The sequence below is a fragment of the Salvelinus namaycush genome, chromosome 35, assembly GCF_016432855.1.
Source record: "Salvelinus namaycush isolate Seneca chromosome 35, SaNama_1.0, whole genome shotgun sequence".
Classification (NCBI taxonomy): Eukaryota; Metazoa; Chordata; class Actinopteri; order Salmoniformes; family Salmonidae; genus Salvelinus; species Salvelinus namaycush.
Genome location: NC_052341.1, coordinates 20,728,931 through 20,746,265, shown reverse-complemented (window position 1 = coordinate 20,746,265; position 17,335 = coordinate 20,728,931). Strand labels below are relative to the sequence as shown.

Sequence of the window (17,335 nt, the reverse complement as noted above, 5' to 3'; positions counted from 1 at the left end):
CGAGAGAACCTACGGAGAGTACCGAACGGAGTTGATCGAATGTAGCTAATCCTAGAAGATAGGGTCTGTTACAAACGCCGAGGTAGGAAAAAGGAGAGAAAGGAATGACGGAGTTTATAGAGCAGGACAAAACTGATATTTTACCTGTATTGTTCATAACGGAATGAAGAAAGGACCAAGGCACACTAAAATTAGATTAAAACCTTAAAAACTGAGATTTTTTAAGAACGGATTTAACTCTTGGTTAGAATTGAAAGATTTCCAATCGAGCAGGACTGGAAAATAAACATGGATGTCGAAGTAACGATCGCAGTTTTGTGGAATTAAATACATTTTTCTCTTGTTTCTTGCTTTAAAACTGCACCCGCCGACTGAAGTTTGTTCAGAAACCATCAATTGATGAAAGGTACAATTATTTTACTTGCCCGTTTGAATGCAAATAAATCCGATTAAAGTTATGTCTAAAATAACAATCGTTTCTAGTTGTCTACCCGTTGAAATATAATTAGCATAAACGTATATTTCAGTTTAAAAGAAAATCCATTCTTCAGACAGACGTCATCTTGATTCAAGTTTACATATCGACAATCAACTGCAAAGGTGAGAGTGACGGTCTATATACAGTATGCGCCTGTTTACCACCCTGTCATTCATACATTCAGTGTCGAGTTCTGCTTACATTAGTGGCTACTATGTTTCTCTACTGCAAACAATGTTTCTCTGCCAGTTGTTTTGCCAAATTTGCTTGAATGGTTGCTGCTGTTTGCTGGTAATCACTCGATCTTCCTAATCTCATATTTCATCGTTTTACCTTTTTAAAAAAATGGTATTTACCTGACAAGTAATTGAAGTTAGTGGCATTTGTTATGGATTTTGAATTGAAAGCATTTACCCTTTTTTGATGGTTTTTAATATTATTACCTCCCTCACAAACCCCAACACACACACATATTCCAGTCATGTGTCTCTCTCCCTGTCTGTCCTACTGTCTGCCGTTGATGCATTCAACCCAGCCCTATTCTACATGTTCATTTGCTGATTCTCTGCAAACCAATACAAATTCCCCCATCACACACAGAGAGAAACATTCACATTCATAGACATTAATGTGACTCAAGCTCCAACGCCCACACAGTCAGAGACACAAGTCACATAATCAATGTAATTGGATTAATTTAATTTCATTAGTGTAGTGAGACCCAGGATTACACCTGTGTTTGCATGCCTGTGTGTGTGGAAACAACATAATACTGCCTCAGTCTGTCATGCTGCTGTTAATGTGACTTGCTATGTGGTTTGGCAGCCAAGCCATGATATGATAGGTCAGTTTAGACATGTCTTTTTATATGCTGTCCACTGTTGCTGTCTCTGATTTTGCTTGAGAAAGGCTTTATGAGTCACAGCGGCTATTTTTAGTCTCACTGTGTGTGTTATTGTGTGTGGCCTTTGAAGTGGACAGTATTTCTTATTATTTCTATGTCAATGACAGCAACAACTGGCATTGAGGTTATCGCGTGGCAGATACAAACATGCCAGCAGGATATCTGATACTAAATTCTGTTTGAAATAGGGATTCATAATGACTAAATAGAAATGTTTACAGATGCCATTTTTGGCTTTTCCTTGTGTTTGGTCCCTCTTCCATAGAAAAATACTGTAGTTAACCAAACTGTACAACTCTATGCACAAGAACAACTTAAAAAAATGTCAGATTTTTTAAATAAAAACACATTTACTCCAAGAACAGTGCAGATGCAAAGTTTGGTAACAGAATGACAGTTTGCGCAGTTTGTGCCGTCATTCTGTTACCAGACTCTGTGTCTGCACTGTTCTTCAAGTAAGTGTTTTTGGAGAGAGAAATAAATCTGTGGAAATTATTGAAAGTAGGTCTTGTGCATAGAGTTGTATGGTTTGCTTACTTTGATGCTTTTTGTACGTCAATGATTGCAGTCTCAGCAGCACTCTTTTATCGTGGAATTGCCCATACAATACATGTTTTCAGATCAACCTGTTTAACCCAAAACTGTCAATAGAAACTCAATTATTTTAGGCAGGAGGGAATGCCCTGTCTATCAGTAGCTGTGCATGGTTAAAATCACCTGGGAAACCAATCACTATTCCAGCACCATTTCAACATGATCAAATCACCTCTGCTTAATTCAATATAGTGACAACTTAAAGATACACAAAAACTATTTAGTCTAATCAACGTAAGCTAAACACAGTTGAAGTCGGAAGTTTACATACACCTTAGCCAAATACATTTAAACTCAGTTTCACAATTCCTGACATTTAATCCAAGTAAAAATGTAGGATCACCACTTTATTTTAAGAATGTGAAATGTCAGAATAATAGTAGAGTGTGATTTATTTCTGCTTTTATTTATTTCATCACATTCTCAGTGGGTCAGAAGTTTACATACACTCAATTAGTATTTGGTAGCATTGCCTTTAAATTGTTTAACTTGGGTCAAATGTTTCAGGTAGCCTTCCACAAGCTTCCCGCAATAAGTTGGGTGAATTTTGGCCCATTTCTCCTGACAGAGCTGGTGTAACTGAGTCAGGTTTGTAGGCCTCCTTGCTCGCACACGCTTTTTCAGTTCTGCCCACAAATTTTCTGTTGGATTGAGGTCAGGGCTTTGTGATGCCCACTCCAATACCTTGACTTTGTTGTCCTTAAGCCATTTTGCAACAACTTCGGAGGTATGCTTGGGGTCATTGTCCATTTGGAAGACCCATTTGCGACCAGGGTTTTACTTCCTGACTGATGTCTTGAGATGTTGCTTCAATATATCCACATAATTTTCTTACCTCATGATGCCATCTATTTTGTCAAGTGCACCAGTCCCTCCTGCAGCAAAGCACCCCCACAACATGATGCTGCCACCCCCGTGCTTCACGGTTGGGATGGTGTGTTTCGGCTTGCAAGCCTCCCCCTTTTTCCTCCAAACATAACGATGGTCATTATGGCCAAACAGTTCTATTTTTGTTTCATCAGACCAGAGGACATTTCTCCAAAAAGTATGATCTTTGTCCCCATGTGCAGTTGCAAACCGTAGTCTGTTTTTTTATGGCGGTTTTGGAGCAGTGGCTTCTTCCTTGCTGAGCGGCCTTTCAGGTTATGTCGATATAGGACTCATTTTACTGTGGATATATACTTTTGTACCTGTTTTCTCCAGCATCTTCACAAGGTCATTTTGCTGTTGTTCTGGGATTGATTTGCATTTTCATACCGAAATACATTAATCTCTAGGAGACAGAACACGTCTCCTTCCTGAGCGGTAGAACGGCTGCGTGGTCCCATGGTGTTTATACTTGCGTACTATTGTTTGTACAGATGAACATGGTACAACATGGTACAACAATGCCTGAACATGGTTCAGGCATTGGGAAATTGCTCCCAAGGATGAACCAGACTTGTGGAGGTCTACATTTTTTTTCCTGAGGTATTGGCTGATTTCTTTTGATTTTCCCATGATGTCAAGCAAAGAGGCACTGAGTTTGAAGGTGGGCCTTGAAATACATCCACAGGTACACCTCCAATTGACTCGAATTATGTCAATTAGACTATCAGAAGCTTCTAAAGCCATGACATCGTTTTCTGGAATTTCTGGAAGTTGTTTAAAGGCACAGTCAACTTAGTGTATGTAAACTTCTGACCCACTGGAATTGTGATACTGTGAATTATAAGTGAAATAATCTGTCTGTAAACAATTGTTGGAAAAATGACTTGTGTCATGCACAAAGTAAATGTCCTAACCAACTTGCCAAAACTCATAGTTTGTTAACAAGAAATTTGTGGAGTGGTAAAAAACGAGTTTTAATGACTCCAACCTAAGTGTATGTAAACTTCCGACTTCAAATGTATGTGGTTGTTCATGGTTCTGATTTCTCTCTCTGTGTGTGTGTGCGCGTTCATGCAAGTAGAAAAACATGTTGACTCACCCTACTTGTAGAGAAACGCCAATGCCATCCTCTTTTTCATGTTGACGAAACGGTTTATCACTGTCATATAGTACACACTGTATGACAGTGTTGTCCTAGGCTACCTGGCTAAAATGCTTGCAAGCTAGCTTAACTTGCATTCATGGGCAACGTTAGCTAGTTAACATTAGCCTTCTTCATTTATCTACATATTGAACTTCCATCCTCTCAGGCCAGGGGCACAACAATGTATGAAATAGTTGGATTAGAATTGCCGTTAAAATCATTGGTCAGTATGGAGAATTAAGTAAAACCCCAAGTCCAAATTCCTATCTCCATCCATGGCTAATTTAGGAAAGGGCCAATTTTAGCTAGCTGGCTAGCTAGCCGCCGGAGGACAACAACACAACGAGATGCAACAATTTAAGTTTTTCTGTCAATGACGTATGCTCCTAATGGGATTTGATAGGAGTGATGCCAAATCCAAGCTGGCTTCCCTTGACACTTTCTTTTTTTTGGTGCACCAGGACCATTCACAGTTGAGCTCGCTCAGTTTAGCTCAACGCTGATTGGCAAAAAATGTTATACTTTTTTTTGTCAAGGGAGGTCAGATGCTTGCTGGCTTCCCTTGCTTTCAATGGTACAGGTGGCAACAATGTCATACTCGTTTGGACCAGATCGCATCAGATAGATGGCCTACATGTAGAGAGACAGAGGGGCACTGTTTCACTTTCACTTGCTTGGATGCTTTGTCCTGTGAGAAACATTCAGCCTCTTGCAAATTGAAGGAAAATTATTAAACAGAGAGACAAAATAATGTATTCTTTATTTTTGGGGGGGGGTCAATATTTTTGGGAAGCCTGGCTTTCCTTGGCATCCATGAATACATGCCACTCCTGTCTATACAGTTAGTAGCCTAGGAGGGGGAAACATTGGTTTGACTATTAGAGATTATACAGTTATCTCCCCCTCTGGAATCTATTGATTCCCTCAGACTCTATTCAGTAAACAGTACAACACACCTGACTCATTGTCTCTGCTCTTCCTTTATCAGATGCTCTCATCAACATAAATTACATTATCGATAGCTGTGGTTGATGGTTACAGTATCTCCAATAATGCTCTGCTTTCTACATGTATTACTGGAAAGTATCAGACTGAATGTCTGCACTGTTTATGCATGGTATCATTAATGTGGACATAAAGGACATGTTTTCTCTCTGTACCCTTTTCTCCAGATGAGTCGTCTCTGGAGGCGTGACGTGCCCCTGTCTGAACGACTAGGTGTTGGGGTTGGAGAGGAATACCCCCTGGGTGGGGCCCCTGGTCCCCCTCCCACCATGGACTCCCCGGGCCCCAACATCTCCTGGTTCCCAGAGACCCCCCTGCTGACCCTGGACCAGCCCACCTTCCTGATGACCCCCGCTGCCCAGGCTGTGTCGGGCTTCTTCGTCTGGACTGCCCTGCTCTTCACCTGTCACCAGGTAATAAAATACACATTACACACGCACACACGGATACACACTTCCCCACATCTCAAAACACACTCAATCCATTAAAACCGAACACCATTTAGAGTTTCTATTGAAACTCCAAATGGTATGCCAAGGCTCGGGGGTCTAGGTGTTGTCTTCCCCTGTAGGCACCTACAGTGTGGGGAGCTTATTTAACAAGAGGTTCCACCTGGGTTGATGCTGGAGGAATAGATGCATCTGCTCAGTCAGAGAGCATAGGTTGCCTAGCAACAACACACAATCCCTGTTTAACTGAAAAACTCAACACACAACTGCACCAACCTTATGAAAGGTAATCCCTGTCCTACTCTCTGAAATGAGAATGTCTGGTGGCTTCTTTGTTTGGGTAGAGGAAAGGGGGCTAAACTGAAAAGATGCCAAGGATAGTGTGTAGACCATATAATTAGGAATTTGAATGCTAGAATGAACATGAACCTTTTTATGATGGTCCAAAGATCAGCCATGTTGGTCAGGGAGTTGGACAACCATGGTTTGCCAGTGTTGTGATAAGATATTGTGTAAAACAATGAATGTGAAGAATGTATTTGCGCTGTATGTCTGTTAGCTAGCCAGACCGTTTTAGAGGAATGATTCCATCATTTTTTTTAATGAACTGCAAACATTCCATTCAAACAATCCTGTCAATCCACAGCCATAGCCTAGCTCAAAAAAGTATTGACATTGTATCATATAATAGCACTCACAGTAATAGCACTCACAGCTTTCCAAGAAAACAACATCTGAGACATTTATGGTCTGTTTACATATATTTTAGATGCTATTTATACAGAAAATATGTATAAAACCTGTATTTATAATTTTACACTTAGTGTAAAAAACATTAGGGACACCTTCCTAATATTGAGTTGCACACCCTTTTGCCCTCAGAACAACCTCAATTCATCGGGGCATGGACTCTACAAGGTGTTGAAAGCGTTCCACAGGGATGCTGGCCCATGTTGACTCCAATGCTTCCCACATGTGTATCAGTTGGCTGGATGTCCTTTGGGTGGTGGACCATTCTTGATACACACGGGAAACTGTTGAGCGTGAAAAACCCAGCAGCGTTGCAGTTCTTGACACACTCAAACCGGTGCGCCTGGCAACTACTACCATAATCCGTTCAGAGGCACTTAAATCTTTTGTCTTGCCCATTCACCCTCTGAATGGCACACATATACAATCCATGTCTCAATTGTCTTAAGGCTTAAAACGCCTTCTTTAACCTGTCTCCTCCCCTTCATCTAGACTGTGGATTTAACAAGTGAAATTCATAAGGGATCATAGCTTTCACCTGGATTCACCTGTCATGGAAAGAACAGGTGTTTCAAATGTTTTGTACACTCAGTGTATGACAATATTTTAGGTTGAATATAATTCCATTACACAGTTTCAGATGCATCACGTACTTTAGTTTTCCTGCATAAGTAAAAGCAGGAAATGCATCACCTATGCCACTAGTGTCATTCATTCCAATTAGACTCATTTTGGATTTCTCCCTGACCAAGATGGCTGCCATTTTGCCCCATTTTGGAACGTTGGAGGGTTTATGACCTAGTCCCTCTAATTGAATAGGATCTCTATGGTGTAGGCATCACTGTGTTCTTCTGTGAATTCCCACTGCTCTCACTCTCATTCCTGTCTCCCTCAGAGGCAGGATGTTAATTAGTAACAGGTTTAGAAAGTATGCAATGCTGCTTTTGTGTCTTGTAAAATGGGACAATAGAAATTGATGTAAACATGAAACTATATCCCTCTCTATTTGTTTCATCCCCACTCTCCTCTCTCTCATATATGATCTCCTTTCCATCCATCTTTGTTTCTATCTCACCCTCTCAGATCTACATGCACCTGCGGTACTACAGTTCTCCTAATGAGCAGAGACACATCGTGCGGATTCTCTTCATCGTGCCCATCTATGCTTTTGACTCCTGGCTCAGCCTCCTCTTCTTCACTAACGAGGAGTACTACGTCTACTTTGACACCGTCCGGGACTGCTACGAAGGTAAGAGACTACACATGAGTTGAACAGAAATGAATGGCTTTACCATGCCGATCAGCTTTGTTGTGATACTTCCTCACCCAGTGAGCCAAACTGGTTGAAAAGATGTCTTTTCAACCAGTTTTGCTCCCTGAGCCCAAAGGCTGTCTTTGGGCTCCAATGTCCACACATGTGGATTAGATAAACAGCCACAAGGGTGTGTGTGTGTGCGAGCGTGTTGTTTACCAGTGTGTGGGAGTCATGGTGCGGCCCCATGGACAGGTGGCTAACCGCTGATCTGCCTCTGTGCTGTCTCTTGTTGTTCTGGGGCCTGCCCAGATTTCTGGGTAGGAAGAACCTGTTGCATAGCAACCGTGTTCACTGCACACGGCAGCCCTAATAATGAGGTCTCAACCAAACATGCTGGTACACACACAGAGAACAGAAGACAGAGTCAGCTGTTTATCTGGTATGGCTTATGGAATATTCCTAGTCACAAGGGATACATACAATGGTGAATATCACACATTTTATATAGGCCTAATGTACTTGTAAAATACCTTTTAACTTCTAGATACTGGTACTCTGTTATCTATGAATTTAGTCTGGCAGTCTGTGTGTGTGATGTGGTGTCACCCCAGGTCGGTTCTGTTCCTTAATGTCTATGGTTCTGTCTGTATGTGCATGTGTTAGTACAGCTGTGCTGCAGAGACAAACAGAGAGAGTGAGGGTGATGATGAGAGTGAGAAAGCGGGTGAGAGACAGGGTGCGAGTGATGGAGAGAGATGACAGAATAGCTGATGCCAGTGCTTCTGCTGCAGAGAAGAAGGTGTGTTTGGCAAATGGGCTCTCACAGCAGCTCTGTTCCCCTGGGTGTACAGGCTAAATATAGAGCTGTACACTGTAACACACACTCCCACACATTCTCATGTAAGTACCATCACTCACTACACAGTCACACACACCCTCACTTAACGTTACAAGTCACCAACATACACTCTGGCACATACCCTTCCATATGTTATACACCAACACATTCGCTTACTGGTTCAATACACACACGACACACACTCTCACAGAACTGGTGAGCAGGGAATGAGAACTTTAGAATCCCCCTTCAGGGGTTAATAGACAGTATAATGGTGTATAGCGTATTAGTCATACAGTGAGTGCCTCAGGGTTGGGCCTTTCCTCATCTCAGTTATACTAGTCACATTGATGCAATACAGACAGACACATACAGCAGCAGTCAAACATTTGGACACACCTACTCATTCCAGGGTTTTTCTTTATTTTTACTATATTCTACATTGTAGAATAATAGTAAAGACAACAAAACTATGAAATAACACATATGAAATCAAAGTTTTAAACAAATCGAAATATATTTGAGATTCCTCGAAGTAGCCACCCTTTGCCTTGATGACAGCTTTGCACTCTCTTGGCATTCTCTCAACCAGCTTCATGAGGTAGTCAACTGGAATGCATTTCGATTAACTGGTGTGCCTTGTTAAAAGTTAATTTATGGAATTTCTTTCCATCTTAATGCGTTTGAGCCAATCAGTTGTGTTGTGACAAGGTAGGGGTGGTATACAGAGGATAGCCCTATTTGGTAAAAGACCAAGTCCATATTATGGCAAGAACAGCTCAAATAAGCAAAGAGAAACAACGGTCCATCATTACTTGAAGACATGAAGTTCATTCAATACTGAACATTTCAAGAACTTTGAAAGTTTCTTCAAGTAAAGTCTCAAAAACCATCAAGTGCTATGATGAAACTGGCTCTCATGAAGACAGCCACAGGAAAGGAAGATCCAGAGTTACCTCTGCTGCAGAGGTTAAGTTCATTAGAGTTACCAGCCTCAGAAATTGCGGCCCAAATAAATGCTTCACAAAGTTCAAGTAACAGACACATCTCAACATCAACTGTTCAGAGGACACTGCTTGAATCAGGCCTTCATGGTCGCATTGCTGCAAAGAAACCACTTCTAAAGGACCGCAATAAGAAGAAGAGACTTGCTTGGGCCAAGAAACACGAGCAATGGACATTAGACCGGTGGAAATCTGTCCTTTGGTCTGATGAGTCCAAATGAGAGATTTTTGGTTCCGACCGCCATGTCTTTGTGAGACGCAGAGTAGGTGAACGGAGGATCTCCGCATTTGTGGTTCCCAGCGTGAAGCATGGAGGAGGTGGTGTGGGGGTGCTTTGCTGGTGACATATTGAGAATTCAAGGCACACTTAACCAGCATGGCTACCACAGCATTCTGCAGTGATACGCCATCCCTTCTGGTTTGGGCTTAGTGGGACATCATTTGTTTTTCAACAGGAAAATGACACAACACACCTCCAGGCTGTGTAAGGGCTATTTGACCAAGAAGGAGAGTGATGGAGTGCTGCATCAGATGACCTGGCCTCCACAATCATCCAACCTCAACCCAATTGAGATGGTTTGGGATGAGTTTGACCGCAGAGTGAAGGAAAAGCAGCCAACAAGTGCTCAGCATATGTGGGAACTCCTTCAAGGCTGTTGGAAAAGCATTCCAGGTGACGCTGGTTAAGAGAATACCAAGAATGTGCAAAGCTGTCATCAAGGCAAAGGGTGGCTACTTTGAAGAATCTCAAATATAAAATATATTTTGATTTAACACTTTTTTTGGTTACTACATGATTCCATAGGTGTTATTTTATAGTTTTGATGTCATCACTAATATTATACAATGTAGAAAATAGTACAAATAAAGAAAGATCCTGGAATAATGAGTAGGTGTGTCCAAACTTTTGACTGGTACTGTAGGTCACAGACATGCTATTGGATGCATACTGTAGGATGTCTTTCATTGGTCCGGTCGAAGGTGAGAATTAAGCACGTCCATATGTGTTTACTTTTATTGTTGTTCCTTAAGAATAAAGCGAGTTGGTGTGCGTGCGTGCGAATACACTGTGTGACTATACAGTTTCATAGAGCCCCTGGTGTAGTGAGAGTTGGTAATCCCTTCCTGCTTTATTGACCTGACACAGCCCATCAGTCACACTGCAGACACACACACACACACACACACACACACACACACACACACACACACACACACACACACTACGTAGAACAGAACGTGCACATCCGGAACACAGACTGCAAAGTCACTGCCACCTGCTCCAGTATGACTGGTCTACAGACATGACATGTATCACTCCCCAAGGAGAGCAGACACTGCTTCTCAGTCACTGGTTATATCATATGGATGGGTCAATGCCATTGCTAGTAGTGCTGGCAGGCCACTCAGATGATTTATAGCTCAGTGGATCTGTGCAGTATGCACAGGGATCCTATAAGCTTTAGTATCTTGATTATACTGAACAAAAATATAAACGCAACATGTAAAGTGTTTCATGAGCTGAAATAAAAGATCCCAGAAATTTCCCATACACACAAAAAGCTTATTTCTCTCAAATTTTGCGGACCAATGTGGTTACATCCCTGTTAGTGAGCATTTTTCCTTTTCCATGACAATCCATCCACCTGATAGGTGTGGCATATCAAGAAGCTGATTAAACAGTATGATTATTACACAGGTGTTGGGGACTATAAAAGGCCACTTTAAAAATGTGCAGTTGTCACACAACACAATACAACAGATGTCTCAAGTTGAGGGAGCGTGCAATTGGCGTGCTGACTGTAGGAATGTCCACCAGAGCTGTTGCCAGAAAATTTCATGTTAATTTCTCTATCATAAGCCACGTCCAACTGGCCTCATGCCCCTGCGCAGTCATGTGAAATCCATAGATTAGGGCCTAATGAATTTATTTTAATTGACTGATTTCCTTGTATGATCTGTAACTCAGTGAAATTGTTGCATGTTGTGTTTTTTATACTTTTTTGTTTAGTGTAATTCCATGAGTGTGTGTGGTCTGGTCCGATCAACCAGTTAGAAAAACACATCTCCTGTGGGAAGGAAGTAGAGGGCTCCCTTGGGTCTGTGACATAACTCAGCACAGGAAGTCAACGAGTGGCTGGGTGGTCTGGTGTTTGCCTTTTTTTCCATTGCCTTTGATATGACAGTCATTGGCTTATCTTGTCTCTTGGGGTAATGGAAAAGTACTGGGTTTTACATCTTTTTCCATGTCCATATTAGGAGGTTAATATACTGTACACGATATTTAGATGTAAAACGTATGTCTGAGGAGTTGACTTCTTAAATGGTCCTTTATTGACAGTGTGTGTGTCTCTCCTGTGCAGCGTTTGTCATCTATAACTTCCTGAGCCTGTGTTATGAGTACCTGGGAGGAGAGAGCGCCATCATGGCTGAGATCAGAGGAAAACCTATCGAGTGAGTCTCTTCTTCCACTCTTGTGTGTGTGTAGTCTATTTGTGTGTAGTCTACGTGTGTGTGGGTGTGTGTGTTCAAGATTCTCATTAACTGATGTATTTAATAAGCGTTTTCCTGCGTCCCCAGGTCCAGTTGTATGTACGGTACGTGCTGTCTCTGGGGAAGGAGTTACTCCATTGGGTTCCTGCGGTTCTGTAAGCAGGCCACGCTACAGTTCTGTGTGATCAAACCCCTCATGGCCGTGGTCACAGTCATCCTGCAGGCCTTTGGAAAGTACCGTGATGGAGACTTCAAGTACGACACTGCTTCTTGTTATGCAATCGTTGAATATCTCATACAAAATTTTTTAAGCTATATATTTATATTAAAAGACTATAGCTATATATATTTTTTTATTAAAAGACTTTGATTACCAAAAAGATGCTGTGCTTCTGTGTAGATGGTTGCAAATCCAGTGATACAGATTTGTCCTAATGTTGGTTTACTCTCAAATCTAATCAACAGTCTTGTCCCTGTCTGTCCCCCTAGTGTGAACAGTGGGTACCTGTATGTGTCCATCGTCTACAACATCTCAGTCAGCCTGTCTCTCTACGCCCTCTTCCTCTTCTATTTCTCCACCCGGGACCTGCTCAGCCCCTACAGACCCTTGCTCAAATTCTTCATGGTCAAATCTGTCATCTTCCTCTCCTTCTGGCAGGGTGAGAAGCACAAGCACAAATAAACACACACACTAAACATCTAAATACAGATTGACATTTTTAGGTCATTGAAGCACTGTAGGCAATTGAATATGAGTAATGTCATTCATCATATTACATGCCAAGTCAATATCATTATTCTATAGTACTGTAGTCATTCTCCACATATCTGTTTATTTACCATCAGGCATGTTGCTGGCCATCCTAGAGAAGTGTGGGGCCATCCCCAAAATCAACTCACCCGAGGTGTCAGTGGGAGAGGGAACGGTTGCCGCCGGTTACCAGAACTTCATCGTCTGCATCGAGATGTTCTTTGCCTCCCTGGCCCTGCGTCATGCCTTCACATACAAGGTCTACATGGACAAGAGGCTGGACTCTCTCTCTCAGGGTAAGGAGACTGAGTTTTAGCTGTATTATATACTGTGGTGACCATTTATTAATTTATTTCATTTAACCTTTATTTAACTGGACCTACTCGACATTGGTCCAGCTCATGGTACTCATGGTATAGTATCTTTGCAGAACTTCTCTAGATAATATGATCACGTCTTCTCTTTTCACTGACTCACACTCCCTTTCCCTCTATTCCCTTGTCAACATACATTTCCCACTTTCTCCTCCTCCTCGCCATACCCCTGTACTTCCTATGTTGTGGCACTTTTTCAAATCTTTATTTCCCTTCATCTCCTCCCATTCATCTTTGGTTTTGGAATACCTCCTTTTCCTCGTTCTTTTTAAAAACTCCCTCCTTGGTTCATTGGTCATCCCTCTGTATTCTCTGGGTCATTTTGTCTGTCTTATTCTTCCTTCCATATCCTTGCCCCTTTGTCTTTCTCTTTCCCCATGCTGCGTTATCAAGGCCCAGTTCCTATATATGGAGAGTATGGTAGGTCTACCACTGATTGTTTCTTCACCATCTTTATGGTTCTTTCTACTTTTTACAATCCTATGTTCAATGTTGTGCTCCTTTTGTCTTACTTTGAAGGAAATGTTGCTTTCTGTGAAATCAGTGGTTGTTATTGTTGCTGTTTTTACGTTCACTGTAGCAAGCTTACAAAAGTGATTTTCCACTGTGTTTAGGTTTTACATTATTCACAATTACTACACAACTCTTACTTTACCTTTTTTAAATATTTTATTTATTGTCCTTTCCTCCACCACCCTTTTCCCAGGTCGCTGTGCCCCCATGAAGAGCATCTCCAGCAGCCTGAAGGAGACGATGAACCCTGGAGACATGGTCCAGGATGCTATCCATAACTTCTCCCCGGCCTACCAGCAGTACACCCAGCAGTCCACCCTGGAACAGGGTCACTCTGCCCCGCCTGTGTCCCGCACACATAGCACCGTCAGCACCCGCGATAATGAGAAGACTCTGCTGCTCAGCTCGGACGATGAGTTCTAAGTTAACACACAAACACACACCAATCCCAGCCAATCACCTCTTTACTGACTGTTGCGGTAAGGTACTACCCCCTTGTCTTCCTCATGTAGTACATGTCTTATGGAGGATTGGCAGGGGATGTAAGGTGTGTTAGGGGTTGGTACGTCAATACAGGACCATGTGACTTAGCCTGGTCCATTTTAATATGCTCTACTACACACATACTATTTGCACAAATTCAGGACTATACAGGAACTATTGATAGAACACACACTTAGTGGGAACATGCTGAGGTACATTTTGGTTGAAACCATTGTCTAGAATTATTTTTTAATAGAATTTGAGGATTTTCTGAGACAGAATTGTAGACTTATTAGAGATTGTATTTGTGGTTTGGATAAAATGGATTGTATGGTTAAAAAGTGTGTGTGCTTACTAGCTAACATCCCCTGAAGAAGACAGCCCATACCAGATTGATATTAGAGTACTCTAGCAATGGGTGGCATTTGATTTGGCCTATTGGTTTTTAGTTTTAAGATCAGGCCATTCTCAGATCTCTGTGGTGACCATGTTTACAGTGGGTTTTAAATGGACGGTGTGAGGGGGTGGTTTAGGGCAGAAGCAGCTCTGTGGACTGGAGAATGGTGGTGTTGTCATTGATTCACTAGGGACAGGGGATGGACAGGGGATGTGAGGGGAGGGCAGGGATAGTGGTTGGTTGGACAGCACTTGATCAGATTACAGATGAAGAGAGACCTGCTCCAGTGTGTAGCATACAGGCAGGGTGAGGGCAATCGAGCCACGTGGTAGTCTGGATTATACTGTTGTAATTGGGGCATTATTCGTATGGTGAGGATTAGGCCAGGCTCTAATCCAGCGAGGCACATTCTGCCACCCGACCTCTCCTGGCCTCTAATGTATGTTAGGAAAAACGCCTTTAGTGATATCTGTGCGATCAGAGTACGTAGACACCGCAGGAATATAGGTAAACGAAAAAACAACAAAAGATTCAGCTTTGTAATGAAGTGTGGGTCAATTTTAGAATCACTTTTAGTGTCTTCTAGACGTTTCCATTACACAGAATTGGACGTTAAGTGCTTACAGAGAAAAGGTATTGCGTTATACATAGTTTAGCTTTGAGGTTATTGTAGTGAGTCATACGGACAGGCTGCCATTATACAGTAAAGTCATGTTGAGTCACTGCTGCTCCATGCTCAGTCCTGCCACCAGAGAGCAGCAGGGAGTCTATTATATTTGGTCAATTTACAGACACACACACCCTTATCTATCAAACACAGACCGATCATGGTCACACATTATGCTTGTAGCCTACACATTCTGTTTGCTAGAGAAAGGAATGCTTTATCTTAGTGGAGTGGAGTCCCAGCCTCAGTCTATGCTGACCCCTCCCTCAACTTCTACTGTGTGTGAGAGAGCTAGGCCCTATACATGTAGGCAAGCCATTGTCCAGAGAGGCTATTAACTATTCGGGGTGTCAATATTTCCCATTAAAGTATAGTCAGAATGTCTGCTTTATTTATATTGTTGAGGCCAGTATGTACCGTGTTATGGAACTACACTTATTATGGTTTGTCTACTGTAGCATTCTGTTGAATCCTTTGCCATGTTGAATAAATTACGAGGGTTTGGCCTCATCCCCAAACATTTCCAGTTTCTGGTACAAAGAGAAAGTCACCACAAGACCATTTCATTCTCCAGTTCTTCTTTTTCTGATATCTTTCTTCTCTCTCTGCGCTCTCTTTATCTAGGCCTAGGGTGTATTTTGAGATGTATAAGACTATTATTGCTAGCCATAAGATGATGTACATACAGTTTGAAATGATATACTGGAGAAATATTTAGTGATGTTGATGTAATAATGATGTAAAACTCTGATTTAAAAAGGCTTAGTTTTGTACTGTCGCTCCATAACCCATTTAAATCTTTTATTTTGATGACTGCTTTCTCTTGTCTAGTTCTTTTGTATTTTGTCAAAGCTGCTGATATGCTCCTATTTTTAGTCTAAATGAAATTTGAACAAAATAAAGATATTTAGATTTGTCTTAAATTAGTCTTGTCATATTATTCTATTTCATATTAAATGTAGGCTTTTTAGAACCTGGTTGTCTTTTAGATGTCATGATTATCTTATAAATATAGCTCCAAATCACACGTGTCAAAGGGTAGGATATCTCTCATGGGAAGATTTACTCATGTCTGCAAAGTTTTGCATGTTTGCTATTCTTCTCTTTTTTGCAAGTACATTTTACATAAAAGTTTACTGTACAGCACATATTGCTTATTTTAACCACCCTACTCATCAGTAGTTCTAGTTCCCTAAAGAAAAAACCTATCCCTGCTAATGTACACACACACTTCTCCTTTCTGCTTCCCTCTCATACATTGTAGCCTGACAGTTTGGAAGAACTGGCCAAAACAGCGTGATCAAAAACTACAGTGCATTCGGAAAGTATTCAGACCCCTTGACCGTTTCCACATTTTGTTATGTTACAACAATCTAAAATTAATTAAATTGATGTCCTCATCAATCGGCACACAATACCCCATAATGACAAAGCAAAAACAGGTTTTTAGTAATGTTTGTTAATTTATTACAAATATTACATTTACATAAGTATTCAGACCCTTTAATCAGTACTTTGTTGAAGCACCTTTGGCAGTGATTACAGCCTCTCGTCTTCTTGGGTATGACGCTACAAGTTTGGCACCTATATTTGGAGAGTTTCTCCCATTCTTCTCTGCAGATCCTCTGAGGCTCTGTCAGCCTGGATAGGGAGCGTCGCTGCCCAGCTATTTTGAGGTCTCTCCAGAGATGTTCAATCGGGCTCTGGCTGGGCCAATCAAAGACATTCAGAGATTTGTCCTGAAGCCACTTCTGTGTTGTCTTGGCTGTGTGCTTAGAGTCGTTGTTCTGTTGGAAGGTGATCGCCCCAGTCGGAGGTCCTGAGCGCGCTGGAGCAGGTTTTTTATCAAGGATCTCTCTGTACTTTGCTCCGTTCATCTTTCCCTCAACCCTGACTAGTCTCCCAGTCCCTGATGCTGAAAAACAGCCCCATAGCATGATGCTACCACCACCATGCTTCACCTAAGATGGCGTAGCAGTGCAGACGTTGTTTGTCGTTCTCCCGTGTAAATTTTAGTTTTTTTCGTCTTTCTTTGTGAAATATGTCATCTCTTTTTCCATGTTTTAAATTAAATATACCTTCCGGCAACTCGCCTCACCCAATGTGATACACCATTTGCACACACTGTATATAGACTTTTTCTATTGTGTTATTGACTGTATGTTTGTTTATTCCATGTGTAACTCTGTGTGGTTTGTGTAGCACTGCTTTGCTTTATCTTGGCCAGGTCACAGTTGTAAATGAGAACTTGTTCTCAACTGGCCTACCTGGTTAAATATAGGTGAATTAAAGAAAGTGATGGTGCCAGGTTTCCTCCAGACATGATGCTTGGAATTCAGGCCAGAGTTAAATCTTGGTTTCATCAG

The 17,335-nt window shown here is 41.7% G+C and overlaps 1 protein-coding gene across 5 annotated transcripts; it reads left to right on the top strand.

Annotated features, from left to right (window-relative positions):
- Window positions 1-15,892, top strand: LOC120029804 (transmembrane protein 184B-like). 5 transcript variants are annotated; one of them, XM_038975081.1, is made up of 10 exons: window positions 28-82; window positions 378-406; window positions 528-600; window positions 5,163-5,408; window positions 7,278-7,443; window positions 11,655-11,745; window positions 11,872-12,039; window positions 12,274-12,443; window positions 12,631-12,831; window positions 13,616-15,892. In XM_038975081.1, the coding sequence occupies exons 4-10, from the start codon at window positions 5,163-5,165 to the stop codon at window positions 13,843-13,845; spliced, it is 1,272 nt and encodes a 423-aa protein (XP_038831009.1). In that variant the 5' UTR covers window positions 28-82; window positions 378-406; window positions 528-600; the 3' UTR covers window positions 13,846-15,892. The 5 variants fall into 5 exon arrangements, with proteins under 5 accessions (XP_038831011.1, XP_038831010.1, XP_038831008.1 ...); XM_038975082.1 differs by lacking the exon at window positions 528-600 and having other exon boundaries at window positions 18-82; XM_038975080.1 differs by having other exon boundaries at window positions 27-406; window positions 552-600.
- Window positions 15,893-17,335: the final 1,443 nt, after the last annotated feature.